Source organism: Acomys russatus, chromosome 7 (assembly GCF_903995435.1).
Source record: "Acomys russatus chromosome 7, mAcoRus1.1, whole genome shotgun sequence".
Classification (NCBI taxonomy): Eukaryota; Metazoa; Chordata; class Mammalia; order Rodentia; family Muridae; genus Acomys; species Acomys russatus.
Genome location: NC_067143.1, coordinates 49014231 through 49031245, shown reverse-complemented (window position 1 = coordinate 49031245; position 17015 = coordinate 49014231). Strand labels below are relative to the sequence as shown.

Here is a 17015-nt window from a genome sequence, read left to right as displayed (position 1 = left end):
CTTGATGTCCAACAGTTACATGCCACTTAGGTGACTATTAAAGCCACTGTTGAATAAATGAGTAGTCACTGTTATTTTTAGAGGAAAACTAGTGAGGGGAAAAAAAAATTCAAACTGACAAAAACTGTTCTCAATCTAACTTAAATTCCTCAAACACACAACACACAGATTTTCTTTCTCCTAAAAAAGTAATTAAAACTACCTTAGCAATTTGGATAAGAATATACAGTCATTGAAATAAAGCAATATTTGCTTTGCTTTTTACAAATCTAATTTCTGTCTGTGTGGACCTAATTACTAAGGATTAATTTGATGTCTCCCTAGTTAACTGACTAGCAGCTGCTTCTAGACAGCACCAACAGGCACTGTATTTCATGAACAGTAAGTTCTATGCCTACTTTCCCTCAAAGGATGGACTAGAGGTTGTGTGTGTGTGTGTGTGTGTGTGTGTGTGTGTGTGTGTCTGTGTCTGTACACGGAGGTCAGAAGGTAACTTTGGCATATCATTTCTTACGTACCAAACATTGTTTTTTTGTTTATTTGCTTTGTTTTGAGATGAGCTCTCCCTGGCCCAGAGCTCACTAAGAAGCTAGCTAATGAGCCCCACGGATCTCCTTGTCTTTGCCAGCCAAGTGCTGGGATTGCAACCACGCACTACTATCCCTGGCTTTTACACACACATGGGTTCTGGGAAGTGAACTTGGGTCCTTGTACTTGCCTGGCAAATACTTTACTGATAGAACCATTTCCCCAGCCTAAAGGAGTGACTGTTATGGTATGCTAAATTACATCAATGAACTTGTTCTTCATAAAATATATAGAATTTACTCATCTGAACAGTGTTCTTATAGAAGCCCATGAAACAGATTTTAACACCTATAAAACCACCCTTTCCTGTCTTCCCTATGCTACATACACTCAGAATCTTCAACTACGTCTTTAGACTATGCTGTCCTTCCCCTTCCCTGTAATTCTTCTAGAGACAGACAGGACACAAAGTCATAACTTTTTCATATGGAGTTTAGTAATAGACTCTAAGTATCTGGGAGGTGATAAAGGAATAGAGCGGAGAGGCTACGCAGCTTCCTAGCTTTTCATGATCTGTCTAAACACAATTCACTCAGGGTACGTTCATCACGACAAAAGATAGTCCAGAGCCAAGCAGAGGAAACATGCACTGCAACCTAAAGATTATAAACCATAAATACCCTATAACAACGGAGAGAAAACTAACTGGACTTCTGTGGTTTTAAGACTACAAAAACCAAATATTATAACAAATATAAAAGTCATAACCATTAAATATGAACGTCATTTTAAAGTGTACTTTCATATAAACATTGAAATAACATTACCTCTAAATTAAACTTAATCCAGGCAAGGTGAGATTCCCTTGACATCTGCTCTTAGCTTTGGAAAATCTTTTAAAATAATGGCTACCATAATTACAACTCCTTATTTAATGTACATCTTGCTCAACAGAGTCTATGGGGTAGTAAATATTTGTACATCTCAGTTGCCATAAACCTAGATTTTCTGGTTGGCGCAGTTTTCAGTAAATGATGAGCTGACTGCATGTGTATAAATGAACAAAGCTCAGAAAGGTAGAAGCGACGAAGACCCAGGAAGTCATATGAGCAGGGTCACACTCAGTTACAGGGGAACTTTGGTTTAGCTCTGCTCCCCTGCCATCAGCCTCACCACATGAGGTGAGAGCATGGCTTATGAGCTCAGCGTAAGACCTGATGAAATGACCTGAGGGATGAGCTGAGGGCAGCTTATACCAACCACATACAGGTTCATCAAAGTTGACAACATTGCTCAGCAAGTGAAGGTGCTTGCTGTAGAGGCCTGGTTGACTGAGTTTGATCTCTAGAACCCACAGAAAATTGGAAGGAGAGAAATGACCCCACAAAGTGGTATCCTGACCTTTACTTGTCTACCATACACACACATACACAATGATAATAATAAATAATGTAAAAGTTACCATTCAAAATGTGTATTTTAAGCAGTTGAGGAAGGGAAATAAGACTGGGGAAAATCATTGTTTACTCCCTGTCAATGCTCCACCTCTTGACCTATGGTTGACTTTATTTAATCCTGTTTACAATATTCAAACAGAAAACTCTTGGATTACAGGTATGTGCTAGGGCTGAGCCACATCACAGCCAGAAACAGGTTTTTCCAGTAAACAACATAGTCTCGGGGTCACAGTATAAGCAAATATTCTGCAACTATATGTTGTATGCCATAAACTAATTTACATATTCTAAGACAGCCTTGTATCCCTAGGATAATAAAATGATATGATTATCATAATGTGTTGTTTAGCTATGATGCATGATATTTTTTAAAATATTATTGAATATAATTTAAAGGTATTTATTAAGAATTTTGCATCTCTGATCACTGGGGAAATTAATCTTTAATTTTCTTTATTACTATGACCTTTGCAAGTTTTATATCACCATGATATCTGTTTCATTTAGCATTTTGATTATGCTATTTTCTTTTGTATTTTGTGGAACATTATGAGAAGTATTGGTCTTAGGTCATCTCTAAATGTTTGAGAGGATAAGCACTAAATCTCCTAATCCTTGGTTTTCCTTTGTAAGGAAACTTATATTTACTGTTTCAGTGCTGATAACATGGCTCACCCTGCAAAGGAGGAATGAGAGAAAGATTCCTGAAAGTTGTCCTCTAACCTTGACAAATGTGTATGTACCACTCCAACACACAAAAACAAATCAATAAATGTGTGTGTGTGTGTGTGTGTGTGTGTGTGTGTGTGTGTGTGTGTGTGTGTATACTGCGGAAAGTGCCTGATTTTGTAAACAATAAAATAATGTCCTTCAGTGGGTAAATAGGTAAACACTATCATATGTGAGCAACAGAATATGGCCCAGCATTAAAAAGAAATGGGACATCAAGTACTGAAAAGGCACAGAGGAGCCTCCGATGCCTGTGATTAAGGAGAAGAAGCCACTCCGCAAAGGCTGTATGCAGGACTCCAGGTCCATGGCAGTGTAGAAAACAGGAAGCTCTGTGGACACGAAGCCGACTGATGTGTGAGTTTCCACAGCAGGGCAGCTATTCTGTATGTGAAAATAGTAGATACAAGTGTCAAAAGGCACAGAGTACACAACACTGAGGATGAGCCCTCGTGTTAACTACGGACAGCTTCAGGTGATAATGATGTGTCCGTGTAGATTTATCATAGGGAGGGACAACAAACCTAAAACAAAAGGAGAAAACTAACGCATCCTGTAGTTTTAGATGATATAGGAATACTCACAGGGCAGCAAGACAGTAAAAGGCACATAAGACTCAATCTGTACTGAGTTTTGCACAGCTAAACTGGTTTAAGTAATTAAGTAGTAAAACATTATTAACTTGAACTATAGGACAGATGTAGCTGAGTCCACTCTGATGTAAATGACAGACCTTCCATAAATGAACAAACCCGCCTTACAGAATTTCAGATATCCCCTCCCCAGAGCCCCAAGGAGCTTCGGTTAGTTCCATTTTCTATACCCCAACCCTTATCCAAGTGAGAGTCAAGTTATTTGTTCCCTTATAAAGAACAGAGTAGAGAAAGGAGAACACAGCACATTTTCATTGGAGAGATCTGACATGCAGGATTCTATCTAACAGTGCAGCCGACGGCTCCACATACAACGCAGACTCCTTCAGAGGATGAGATGAGAACAGCACGTCATCTCTGTGCTATCCTTTCCAAAAAACCTCACAAACTAGGTCTAATTTGGAGAAAAACATTAGATGACCTAAGATTAGGCTACATTCTACAGGTCATGCAAAACAGAGGCTGGGACACAGCCACAGCCACGAGGAGACGTGGAAGCAGGACATTTCAAATGTCTTGAACTGAACCCTGGAAAAAGAAGACATTAATAGAGAAACCAGTGAAATCCAAACAAAGCCTGGAATCTGCTTGACTGTTATTCATTAACACTATGCTCTTCGTTTTGATAAATGCAGCAAAGTAATGGAAGATTTGGGGGAGTGATGGGTGGGGGGGAGGGGGGGAGAAACTACAGTGCATTTGTAACTTGTCTATCCATCCAGACACTATTCCAAAACAGAGTATCTATGTAAAACTGAAAACAGTCATAACCCATTAGACTAACAGGGGTTCTCTGGAAAATGCTAGCCTTCTAAATTTAACTACACTCATGGCTTTCAGTCTTTTAAATAAAATTAAACAAAACACAAAGCTAAGAGAAAGAATACTAAAAATTTCTTATTAGAGTAATCATGTTCTATATATTAATAGTTTGAGAACTGTGCATATTAAATTAGTAACATTTGGGTGGCATTATTAGAAATTCATATTATAAATTGAAGACCCAATTAATCTTTCTTCATCAAGTTTCATCATGCATTGAATTTTATACACCACTGTACTTTGCTGAGAAAGAGACATGTTTATTGCATTAGTAGTCTTATGATACAGAAGCAAATGTTTGGTAGACTGACATCCTGTACACGAGCCTTCTGAGGGGGAAGCACCTTGCCTCTACCAGTATAGGTTAACAGGTTAAATAGAGTAGTACTGTTTGCTTTGGTTTGAGACAATGTGTCATGTAGCCCAAGCTAGCCTCAAACTTGCTATATATGGTAAGGTTGACACTGAACTAGTGGTCCTCCATTCTCCACCTCCTCCTCTTTCTCTAAGATTTACTTTATTTTATGTATCTGTGCTTTATCAGCATGTACACCCATAGGCCAGAGGACGGAATCAGATCCCTATAGATGGTTGTGAGCCACCGTGTGGTTGCTGGGACTGGAACTCAGGACCTCTGGAAGGGCAGACAGTGCTTTTAACCACTGAGCCATCTCTCTAGCCTCCCGCCCCGAGCCCCAGTCTCCACCTTCTAAATGCTGGGATTATAGGTCTGTATCGAGCCTGGAAAGATTATTTATAAAGCTTATCTATACCTTGGATACAGTGCAAAAGGTAAACAGCTTTTAAAAGGCGATGTCTTTTCAGTGCACTATGGGAATAGAGACCCATGCAAAGGTCATCACTTAGAAGAATGCCCTTGCTCTAGTATTACTTCTTTACTGTGAAAGGAAGTCTATCTTATGTGAAGTTACAGATCAATGTGTACACTTTGCTACCTACAGTAACAAATAACTTCTTCCAGTTACAAGAAATAATACCAGAAGTTAGGGTTTATCAGTCTATAGGATGCAAAAAAAATTGTAATTAATATAGAATTCTTAATTGGCCAGTTGCTAAACTGTCTTTGAATACCTAGGAAGGCCTCAGCCTCTGAAGTGCTGGGGTTGCAGGCATTTATTGCCATATGCAGAAAGTACAGTTTTTTTTTTTTATTAATTTATTCTTGTTACATCTCAATGGTTATCCCATCCCTTGTATCCTCCCATTCTTCCCTCCCTCCCATTTTCCCCTTATTCCCCTCCCCTATGACAGTTCCTGAAGGGGATTTCCTCCCCCTGTATATGCTCATAGGGTATCAAGTCTCTTCTTGGTAACCTGCTATCCTTCCTCTAAGTGCCACCAGGTCTCCGCCTCCAGGGGACATGGTCAAATATGAGGCACCAGAGTACGTGTGAAAGTCATACTCCACTCTCCACTCAACTGTGGAGAATGTTCTGTCCATTGGCTAGATCTGGGTAGGGGTTTAAAGTTTACCACCTGTATTGTCCTTGGCTGGTGCCATAGCTTGAGCGGGACCCCTGGGCCCAAATCTGCCTTTCATAATGTTCTACTTGTAGGTTTCTAGGACCCTCTGGATCCTTCTACTTTGCTATTCTCCCATGCTTCTCTCATCTAGAGTCCCAATAGGATGTCCTCCCCTCTGTTCCAGTTTCCTGGTAAGTGAAGGCTTTCGTGGGACATGCCCCTTGGGCTAGTATGCAGATATAAGTGAGTATATACCATTTGAGTCTTTCTGCTTCTAGGTTAACTCACTCATTATGATAATTTCTAGTTCAATCCATTTGTCCACAAATTTCAGAAATTCCTTGTTTTTAATAGCTGAGTAGTATTCCATAGTGTAAATGTACCACAGTTTCTTTATCCATTCTTCTACTGAGGGACACTTGGGCTGTTTCCATGTTCTGGCTATTATGAATAAGGCTGCTATGAACATGGTTGAGCAAATTTTCTTGTTGTGTGCTGGAGCATCTTCTGGGTATATTCCAAGGAGTGGAATAGCTGGGTCTTGAGGAAGCCCTATTCCCAGTTTTCTGAGATAGCACCAGATAGATTTCCAAAGTGGCTGTACTAGTTTGCATTCCCACCAGCAATGAAGGAGTGTTCCTCTCTCCCCACATCCTCGCCAGCATGTGGTGTCGCTTGAATTTTTGATCTTAGCCATTCTGATGGGTGTAAGATGGAATCTCAGAGTTGTTTTGATTTGCATTTCCCTGATGACTAAAGAGGTTGAGCATTCCTTTAAGTGTTTCTCAGCCATTTGATGTTCCTCTGTTGAGAATTCTCTGTTTAGTTCCATGTCCTATTTCTCAATTGGGTTATTTGGTTTGGTGGTGTTTAATTTCTTGAGTTCTTTATATATTTTGGATATTAGACCTTTGTCAGATGTAGGCTTGGTAAAGATCTTTTCCCAGTCTGTAGGCTGTCGCTTTGTTCTCTTGACAGTGTCTCCTGCCTTACAGAAGCTTCAAGATTACCTCTAGTCTGCTGTTGAGTTTGTTGGTCACCAATGACTTTCCATCATGCCAGTGAAATAGACACACACACACACATACATACAACCCCCCCGCAAAAAAAAAAACCATGCAATTTATTCTATATTACAGTTCCTGTGAATGTTCCTATCTGTGCATTTTTAAAACAATGAGAAACACATACACAAATACTTAATTAGTTTTTCATTTAAGCTAGTTTTCTGATGAGACTTTAAAGGTCCCAATTCCAAGAGATAAAAGACAAAGATGTAGCTAGGTAAGTCAGTACTGTTTGGTGAGCATCAAGAAATTAGCTACAGAGTCACAGAGCGGAAGTCTCAGGGAGAACTTTTGTTGTTGGGCTCACAGGAACACACAGATTTCCCAAAGGTCTGACAGTGGCAGAGATTTACTCAATTAACTTAAAAGATTTGTTAATGGATCTACAGTACAGTGTGTTAATTTTCTCTTTAAAATCCAGCTGCTGATAGTTTGGAGGGATAGCTCAGTGGGTTAGAATGCTTGCTGCTCTTACCTAAGTCCAGTTCCTGGTTCCCACGTCAGGCAGCTCACAACTGCCTGCAACTCTATTCTACAGGACCCATTGCCCTCTTCTGGACACAGACATGCACTCTCACACACGCAGGCACGCACACAGGCGCGCACGCACGCACGCACGCATGCATGCACGCACCCATGTATGTACGCACACAGGCTATCAATTTTGAACAAAAATGTTTCCTACATTCCTATTTTTTCCTTTTAAGTGAAATGAGCTAGTATATGGCTCAAGCATAAACTCTGAGCAGTCTTTACTTCCATGCTTATGGCCAATTATATTAAAATTTTGATTACATGGTTAAGATTTAAGCAAGAATAATTAAGAATAAAAAAATTTCAGGGAACTAGAGAGATGGCTCAGAGGTTAAGAGCACTGTCTGCTCTTCCAAAGGTCCTGAGTTTAATTATCAGCAACCACATAGTGGCTCACAATCATCTGTAATGAGATCTGGTGCCCTCTTCTGGCCTGAAGGCATACTTGTGGGCAGAACACTATATACATAATAAAAAATTAATCTTTAAAACAATTTTTAACTTCACATTTTACTGTTATATTTTTTACTAAAAATGGAAGTCTAGACTAATGTGATTTTACTTGGAAAACATTTGGACATTTCCTTTTTCTCTTCTTTTTCGATTTATTTATTGTATGTGTATGCGTGCAGCATGCGTGGTTATGTACCATATGTATGGCTGGTGCCCTAAGGGCTCAGAGAGGATGTCAGAACTCTGGAAACTGGAGTTACAAACAGGTGTGAGGCACCATGTAGGTGCTAGGAACCAAACCCAGGTCCTCTTCAAGAACAAGAAATGGTCTTAACCACTGAGCCATCTTTTTAGCCCCTCATTTGGACATTTTCAAATTGTTCAATAGACTAATGACAGAATAATTTCAGCTTTTACATTTGAGCACACTGTTTCACTCTTCCTCAAATCATAAACAAGAAGAAAAATTGTGTACCCTGACATCACTTCTAGGTGAAGTTGTCCTGAGACGGTTAAAAAAGCGGGAACATCAAAGAAATTCTCCTGGGGTGACTTCATCTTGCTTGAAGGCTGTAAATAAAAAACACACGCCACAAAAAACTATTATGCATTTATTTTGCTTTTCACAACCATACATGATCCAGAGCTTAAAAACACTATTGCAGTTAAGCATATGTAAGGACTATTCCTTGTCACTAAAATAAAATGTGTTCATATACCTAGATCAGAGCATTCCTATGTAAACAGTTCTAACAGCAAGGAGCTTACCATGTAATTTAAAAACACAGTAACTATAGGACATAGGACTTCTTCATGCATTTTTCTTTAAAGAGCAAGAGATTATGAATTAAAACATAAAACATGACAATTCACATGACCTCTTTAACTAGGAGCTACAATTAAGACCTAATTGTCTCAGGGAGTAGCTTCTAGGACATGCCATATTATTAAAATATTAATAGTACTTTTACTGTTGTTTTTTAAACAGATTTATTTTTATTTTACCTGTATGAGCATTTTGCCTGCAATTATATTAGTGTAGTAAGTGCTTGCATCGTGCCCATAGAAGCCAGAAGAGAGCATTGTCTCCTGGAACTGGAATTACAGATGGTTTGAGTTGCTATGTGGGCAATGAGAACCAAACCCGGGTCTTCTGGGAGAGCAGCTGGTGCTCTTAACTATTATATAATCTCTAGCCCCCTTACTTTAGATTCTTATAAAAAGCATTATAAACTTATGAATAAAATTATTAGCAGTTCTTGTATCCACAGGTTCTTCAAGATTTAGACTCAGACTGAAAAATATATTTTTAATTGTCTGTACTAAATGTCTCCACCCCATCACCTCACTATTATGCCCTACACAATATAAAAATCACCCACATATCTGTTTTTGTGCCAGTATTATATTTTTGTAAGTATGGGTCTGTAGCATATTTTGATATCTGGCATAATGATACTTTTGGCATCACTCTTCTCTCAGGATTGCTTTGTTTTGGCTGTTTGGAGGGTTTTTTGTTTTGTTTTTTTTGCTTTTCAAGACGGGTTCTCTTCATAGCACTGGCTATACTGGAACTACCTGTGTAGACCACGCTGCATGCCTAGAACCCACAGAGATCCACCTGCCTCTTTTTCCTGAGTGCTAGGATTAAAGGCATGAGCTACCACTGCCCAGCCTGTTCGGAGTATCTTATGCTTCTATATAATTTTAAGGATTTCTTTCTAGTACTTTGAAGAAGGTCACTGAAATTTTGATGGAGGAGTGCATCTGATCCATATATTGTTTTTAGTCACATTAATTCTCCCAATCTATATGCATAAGAGGTAGTTCAACCCTCTAGTGTTTTCTTCGTTGTTTAGTTTTCAATGAAGAGGTCTTCCAACTCCTTGCTTAGGTTTATTCCTAGGCATTTAGTATCTATTTTTAGGCTTCTACGAATGATACTGCTTTCTTTCTAGATATGCTCATTACTGGACGTGTCTAAGAGTTTCCTGGTGGAATTATGAGCAGATTTCAATGTTTCATTTATTAGTAGGTGGGCAAAATGGATTCGAATTGTACATCTACCCAATCTACTTAAGTGGGTGCAAACATAATACTACTTCTCTTTGTCTTCTCATGTTATGTACATGCAGGTATAAGATGAGCTGCATGCATTATAAGTTAGCTTATTTTCCCCTTATATTACAATTATTTACATTCAGTTTTATACTTCCATGTGCACTAACTATATTGCCTATAACCTTTTATTTCATAGTATTAAAAAAGCATTGTGAGCTATTTGTATTAAGAAATAATTCATAAGAGCAATGTCTGCAAAGTGTGTGTATGTGGAAAGTCCCAGGGTACATGAAAATGTAGTTATGACCCAGTTATGCAATGAAGGGTCCAAGCCCTCAGAACCCAGAGACAACAAAACTAAAGAGTGATGAAAATGCTGAAGGCTGTGCTGCAGAAGCCAACAGGGAGGAAAGGGAAGCAAAAAGGAACCAGGGGTAACTTTGGTTTGGAGACTCCTGTCTTGCCCTCACAGTGCTGAGCCTCCTGTGAGTGGTCTTCCTACCGCAGAGGACACTTATCATATGACGTATCATGTGAGCTTGGCCAAAGGTGACCCAATGTCTCTTCCTTCATCACCTTTGCTGTCTAAACAGTCTCACATGACACAGTCAAGATCAAACAAAAATCTCCACTTCTCACCAGGAAGGTAAGTTGCTTTGGTGATGGTGTCTCATCACAGCAACAGTAACTCTAACTGAGACAGATGGGGATAACTCCACAGGCCTAGCCTCTCCAACATGGGGAGAAAAAACTGAAGAACTTAGAAAAATAGTCAAAAGTTTACAATAAACAACTAAATGCTAAATCAAGAAAATGGTAACTTAAGAATTCACTTAGCCGCAGAATGTGTGAATGGATCAATCTCCAAGGTTAATCATAGCAGGCTATAAAACAAATCTGACAAACCTTCAGAAGAATGGAGTAATAAATTTTTCATTGATCACAATTAAAAAAAGAGAGAGAAAGAACTCAAACAAAAAACAAACATACCAAGCAATCAAACAACAACAAATAAAACTAGAGACAAAAAAAATATGACACTTACCAGGGGAAAGGAGTTTAGTGGTTTCCTAATTTAAAATATATTTACCATGACCCAACAAAGCTACTTCTAGTATGCATCAGTAAGAATTAAAATGAGGTTTTAAAGTAAATCCTTGGAGACAGAATGAAAGGACACAACTGGGGCAGGTTGGAACCGCTGTTGTGGCCATGACCTGAGGTAACCTTGTCCACCAGGAGAAAGTGAAAAAAAGGATTGGAATTATGTGCAGTTGGTGCAGAGATGGGTAAAGGAGAAGGAAGCGGGAACACACACTCACGCCTATGTACAAGGAGTCTGTCCTATCTTGCCTGGCTTCCTCTGGAAGCAACAATAGCATCCTCTTTGCTCTGAATCTACAGAGGTCCCTTTTGTGCACTCATCCAGGCGGGAATCCTTCACTGACCCCCACTGCACCACTTCTGAGGGTAAAGAGGTTACTCACTCTTCCAACTGTCTTTTATTCCTCAAGGCATTAAAATAACTCTGCAATTCAATAAGTAAACAAATACTTGTGTGAAATGTCCTTAACAGTATGTGAACAAAAATGTTTGCTGTAACAGCCAAAGGGGGAAAACAATGTTAATATCCATCAATGCAAAAAGGGACAAACAAATGTGATATATACAAAATAGAATATTATCCAGCATTAGAAAGCATATACCTATAAATGTTTAAGTATATGTTTATATATTAAAATATAAACCCTGAGAATATTATGCAAAGTAAAATAAGGTATACTTAAAATAACTTATATTGTAGCTACGAGATTAGCTCAGTGGTTAAAAGAACTAGCTACTTTTCTAGAGTACCTGGCTTCAGCTCTCCTCACCCGTGCAGCAGCTCACCACCACGGCTAACTCTGGGCACAGGGGATCTGATACCCTCTTTAGCCTCCAAGGGCACCAGGCACACATGCAGCAGAATACTCATACACACCAAATACATATACTTAAAATAAAGTAATGTTTGTTGTACGGTTCCACGGTAGGAAACATCCATAATAGAGAAATCCACTGAGAGACACTGGTGGGTCCCTGTCTCTGGGGAGAGGAAAATGAGACGTTATCACTTAAAGGGTTTGTTTCTCTGTTGTTTTGAGAAACAACTCTTTCAGAATTTAACAGAGGCAGTTAGCTATCAAGCATTATGAACTTAATACCATAAATGTACTCTTTACAATGGCTAATTCTGGGGTCATGGAGATGTCTTAATGGGTAAAGGTGCCTGACTACCTGGTTTGATCTGCAGGACTCACATGACCAAAGGGGAAAATTAATTCTCAAACACTGTCCTCTGATGTCCACAAGCATTCGTGCTATGGAACATGCACACTCCCTCCAAATACATTGCATGTCAAAGTAATTTTGGCCCAATTATACAAGCATAAATGGAAGATGAGCTCATGAACTCATTTACAAGGTGCAGTACAACATCTGTTTTCAGCTGTCCAGGGCTGAGGCAAGGAGGAGGGCCTGCACCCAAGAGTTTAGGGAGCCTGGGAAATAAAGTGAGGCCTTGCCTTAAGGACTGAAAACAAACTGAGTCTGAATCTCCTGAGGTCAAAAACTACTACCCTGAGGTTATGAATTTAAAACTTAGGGTTATAATCCTAAATTTATAATCCTAAACATCTCTGTTACTAGTAACATGAATCTGAAAGCATTGAAGTCAAGGAATATTGTTTTAAAAAGCAAAGACATACAAGACTAACAGAGGAGTGTCGTATTAAGAAATGTTTGTAGCACTGGAATCAGCAAGTGCTGGGGTGGAGAGATGGCCTAGTGTTGAAGACAGATTATTGTTCTTACAAAGGACCTGTGTTTGGTTCCCAGAACTGACATCAGACAGCTCAAAACCAACTGTACATTCAGCTTCCGGGGGATCTGATGTCCTCTTCTGGGCCTCTCTGGGCACCAAGTGCACACATATCTACCTACACATATTAATAAAAAATAAAAATAAATCTTTAAAATTAGTAAGTGATTAATGAGAAGAATATATAAAGTACCTCCTGCTGAGAAAACAAGAAAGAAAACAAAATAATCTAAAAATGGGCAAGTAGATTTACAGAAATGCATGCTTAAATGGCTAAGATATATGTGAAGAAGTTCTCAAACTGATCAAAAAGTTAAAAAAGTAAATTACAAGAAGACAAACTAAGAACACTTGACAAACACCAGATTGCTAGAAAAAGAAGGTTGTATAATATCAAGTACAGGTGAAAATTCAGTGTGGCAGGCACCACTCTAAGACGTGTCCCCATGATTCCCAGACCCTGGCTATTTTCAAATCCTAGTTACTGATGTAAATTGAGTTTCCAAATTCAACTGAAGCTCCATATCGAACAGGTTCAAGATCCAGAGTTTAACTGGGCACAGCTAGCCTAACAGCATGAGCACTTTGAAAGTCGGGAGACATGCTGCTGCTTTTGCTTGCGGACAGAGACAGCCATGAAGCGCCCTGGAGAGCAGTCACTGGCAGCTGAGGGCATCCTGGGCACTACAAATACAAGGAACTGAACTCTGAGTAAAAGGGGGGGTGGGGTGGGAGTGTCCAGAAGTCAGGTTCTAACTGAGAACTGCCGAGACCCTGGTTTTGGCATCGTCACACTCCAGCCATGCCGTTCCGGACTTCTGACCTATAGGACTGTAAGATAAATACTACAGGCTGTCTTAAGCCACCGGTCTTATGATTTGTTAAGAAGCAATGGAAAATGATTTCATAAGAAACAGAAACCAGCAGGAAATGCTGGCATACTGTAAACCGTTACTGCTAATTCTACAGAATGTGCTGAAGCTAAGGATGTCTGTAGAGCCACCAGACGGCTCGATGGGTAGAAGTGCTTGCTACCATTCTATCCTTGGAACCCACACAATGGAAAGAGTACGAACCGCTGCAAGCTGCCCTTTGACCTCCACACATACAACACATTTAATTTTTGTCCTCTTTTTGAAACTAGGTTCTTTTCCCTGATATAATATATTCTGATTATGGCTTCCCCTCCCTCCTCGCCTCCCAGGCCTTGCCACCTCCTCTCCCACCCATATCCACCCCTTTCTGTCTCTCATTAGAAAACAAACAGGTTTCTAAGGGATAATAATAAAATAAAACACAGTAAGATGAAACAAAATTAACACATTACAATTGGACAGAACAAAGAAACAGAAGGAAAAGAGCCCAAGAGAAAGCACAAGAAACACAGACCCAACTCATTCACACAGTCAGGAACCCTATAAAAATACTACACTGGAAGCCAAGTGGTTCTCAACCTTCCTAATGCTACAACCTTTAACACAGCTACTTCCTAACTGTAATTTTGCTGTTATGAGTCATAATGCAAATATCTGACTTGAAGGTCATCTGATATGTGCCCCCCATGAAAGGGTCGTTCTACCCACAGTGTGAGAACCAGAGCCATAATATGAATGCAGAGGAACCAAACTGGTGTAGACCTATGGAGGCCTTATGTATGCTGCCTCGGTCTCTGTGAGCTCATATCTGCCTTGATCATACTAATTTAGAAGGCCTTGTTTCTTGGTGTCCTCTGGCTCTTACACTTTTCCCACCTCCTTTTCTTCAGGGAACCCTGAGCCCTGAGAAGAAAGTTTTTGATGGAGACATCCCATTCAGGGCTCAGGGTTCCAAGATCTCTCATTCTTTGCATAATGTGTGACTGTGGGTCTATGTATTTGTTCCCACCTGTTGTGGGAAGAAGCTTCTCTAACGATGGATAAGGAAGACAGTGACCTATGAGCAGAGCAGAAAGGCATTATGAGTAATTTAACTCCCATGCTAGGTCTCCAGGCTTTCTAATTTGCCTCTATATATATGTGCACTGTGTGTGTCTCTGGTGCCCTTGGAGGCCAGATAAGGAATTGAGTCTCCTGGAACTTGAACTATAGATGATTGTGAGCTGTTATGTCATGCTGGGAACGGAATCTGGGTCATATACTTTGTTCAAATGTGTAGTTACTCATGCATTTTTAATCTCTTGTCTTCCTCATGGAGATTTTCTTTCCCATGTTCTTGCCATTGAAAACCAAACTTGTGTACCACCTCAATTATAGGTACTTCTGCATTTTACCAAGTGAAGGAGAGCACTGACTCCTCTAAGCACAGACACACACTATATAAATAAATAAATAAATGTTAAAAACAAACAGACAAACAACAAGAAAATCAAGCCCCCAAAAACCTTAAGTAGGAGTTTTTCAAAGTGAGCGTGTCTGGATGCTGATGAGTCACCTCGTTGAGTCGCCCATTACTAACTGCTGTGTTTTCTCAAAGGAACTTAAAACTCTCCCCAAGATTTTGCTTATTCAGGCATACTAAGGAATTGTGGGTCACAGACTGCTGAAAATACTAACTGCTGTTCATTTTAATAGCTGAGGGTGGGTGGCGATGAGCCTTGTGAGGCACAGAAAATGACTCACAGCAGGATGCTGGCCAAGCACCCAGAAGAGCCCATCAAGATCATCACATACCTAGTTCAAAGGTCAAAAGCCAGAACACTGATGACAACACTGGATGCTAGAGAGGGTGGGAAGCGGCAGGCTCACTACTGTTGACGGAAGGCAAATGGCACAGCTGCTCTGTAACACACTCAGTCTCTTAAAAAACAAACACTCTTACCATGAAGCCTGGATTGTGTCCCTTTTTATTTATCCACAAGGGCTAAAATCTTAGGTCCATATTAAGAAAACTCTATAGGGATGTTTATATTTATAGCAGCATTATTCATAGCTGGCAGAACTAGGAAGCAGGCAGGAACTAAGACGTCTTTCCGAAGGTGAACGAGCTGTGGTACACTCAGAGGACTCAATACCATTCGGTGATGGAAAGAAATGAACTGTCAATCCCGGGAGAGATATGGACTTTAAATGAGTTCTACAAGTAAGAGAAGCCAGTCTGAGCCAGGCACCGTGGCGCACACATGTAATCCCAGCACTCAAAGAGGCAGAGGCAGGCGGAGTGCTGTGAGTTTGAGGCCAACCTGGTCTACAATGAGAGAAACTGTGTGGGGAGGGGATTTCTGAGACAAACTGGAGACTTACAGCAGGGTACGCTCCAGGGAGGATATGGGGGGTGACTATAACTAAGACCCTTAGTAGCGGGGGCCAGGAGCTGAAGAGGCCACCCTCTAACTAGAGAGGATTCCTAGTGGAGGGAGTTGCAACACCAAACCACCCACAAAAACTTCAACACAAAATTTACCCTGCCTATGAGATGTGTAGGGATAAAGATAGAGCAGAGATGGAGAGAATGTCCAACCAACCCCCGGCCTGAGCTGAGACGCACCCCATGGGAGAGAGCCCGCCCCTGACACTATTCGTCACACTCTGCTATGCTTGCAGATGGGAGCCTAGCATAGCTGGCCTCTGAGAGGCTCTACTCAGCAAAGGATCGAAACAGATGCTGAGACTCACAGCCAAAGATTAGTTGGAACCTTGTGGAAAAGTAGGGGGAAGGATAGAAGGACCCAGAGGGGACAGAAACTTCACAAGAAGACCAACAGGGTCAACCAACCAGGGCACAGGGTGGCCTGTATGGACTAGATCTAGGCCCCCTACACATATATACTTAATGGGCAACTTGATCTTCCTGTGGGTCCCCTACTAAGGAGAGTGGGGGCTGTTTCTGACATAGACTCTGTTGCATGCTTTTTGATCACTTCCCTGTGGTGAGTCTGCCTTGGCAGGCCACCGTGGAAGAGGATGTGCTCAGTCCCAATGCAACTTGAAGTGCTGGGGTGGGTTAGTGGCAGGGGTGGTGGTAGTGGTGTGTCCTTTCCTGATGGGGGGGGGTAGGGGGGTGGAGGGAGGGAGAAAGAGGGAAGGGGGGGACCAGGAGGAGAGGAGGATAGGGAATATGATTGGGATGTAAAGTGAACAACTAAATAAATAAAATTAAAAGTTAAAAAAAAAAAAACTAGTGTGAAAAGGCTTCATATTGGCTGTTTTAATCAAGTCATATAAAACAATTACGTTTTAGTCAACAAAGGACTACATGTACAATGGTAGTCCCCAGAGATTGTAACAGGCTGGGCATGATAGTTCATGTCTATAATCCCAGCAAGGAAGCTAAGGAACAGGAGTGTAATGTCAATCTTGGCTACAGAGTATGTGTTAAGATAGCTTGAATTACAAGAGACATCTTAGTTACTTTTCCATTGCTGTGCTAA

General features: G+C 40.4%; 1 protein-coding gene across 1 annotated transcript in view; it reads right to left on the bottom strand.

The window, feature by feature from the left end:
• The window catches only part of Nars2 (asparaginyl-tRNA synthetase 2, mitochondrial), a 102767-nt gene that overhangs the window by 55400 nt on the left and 30352 nt on the right, over positions 1-17015 (bottom strand). The window contains exon 6 of the mRNA XM_051148960.1: positions 8204-8298. Coding sequence (XP_051004917.1) covers positions 8204-8298 — 95 coding nt within the window. The remainder of the gene's footprint in view (positions 1-8203; positions 8299-17015) is intronic.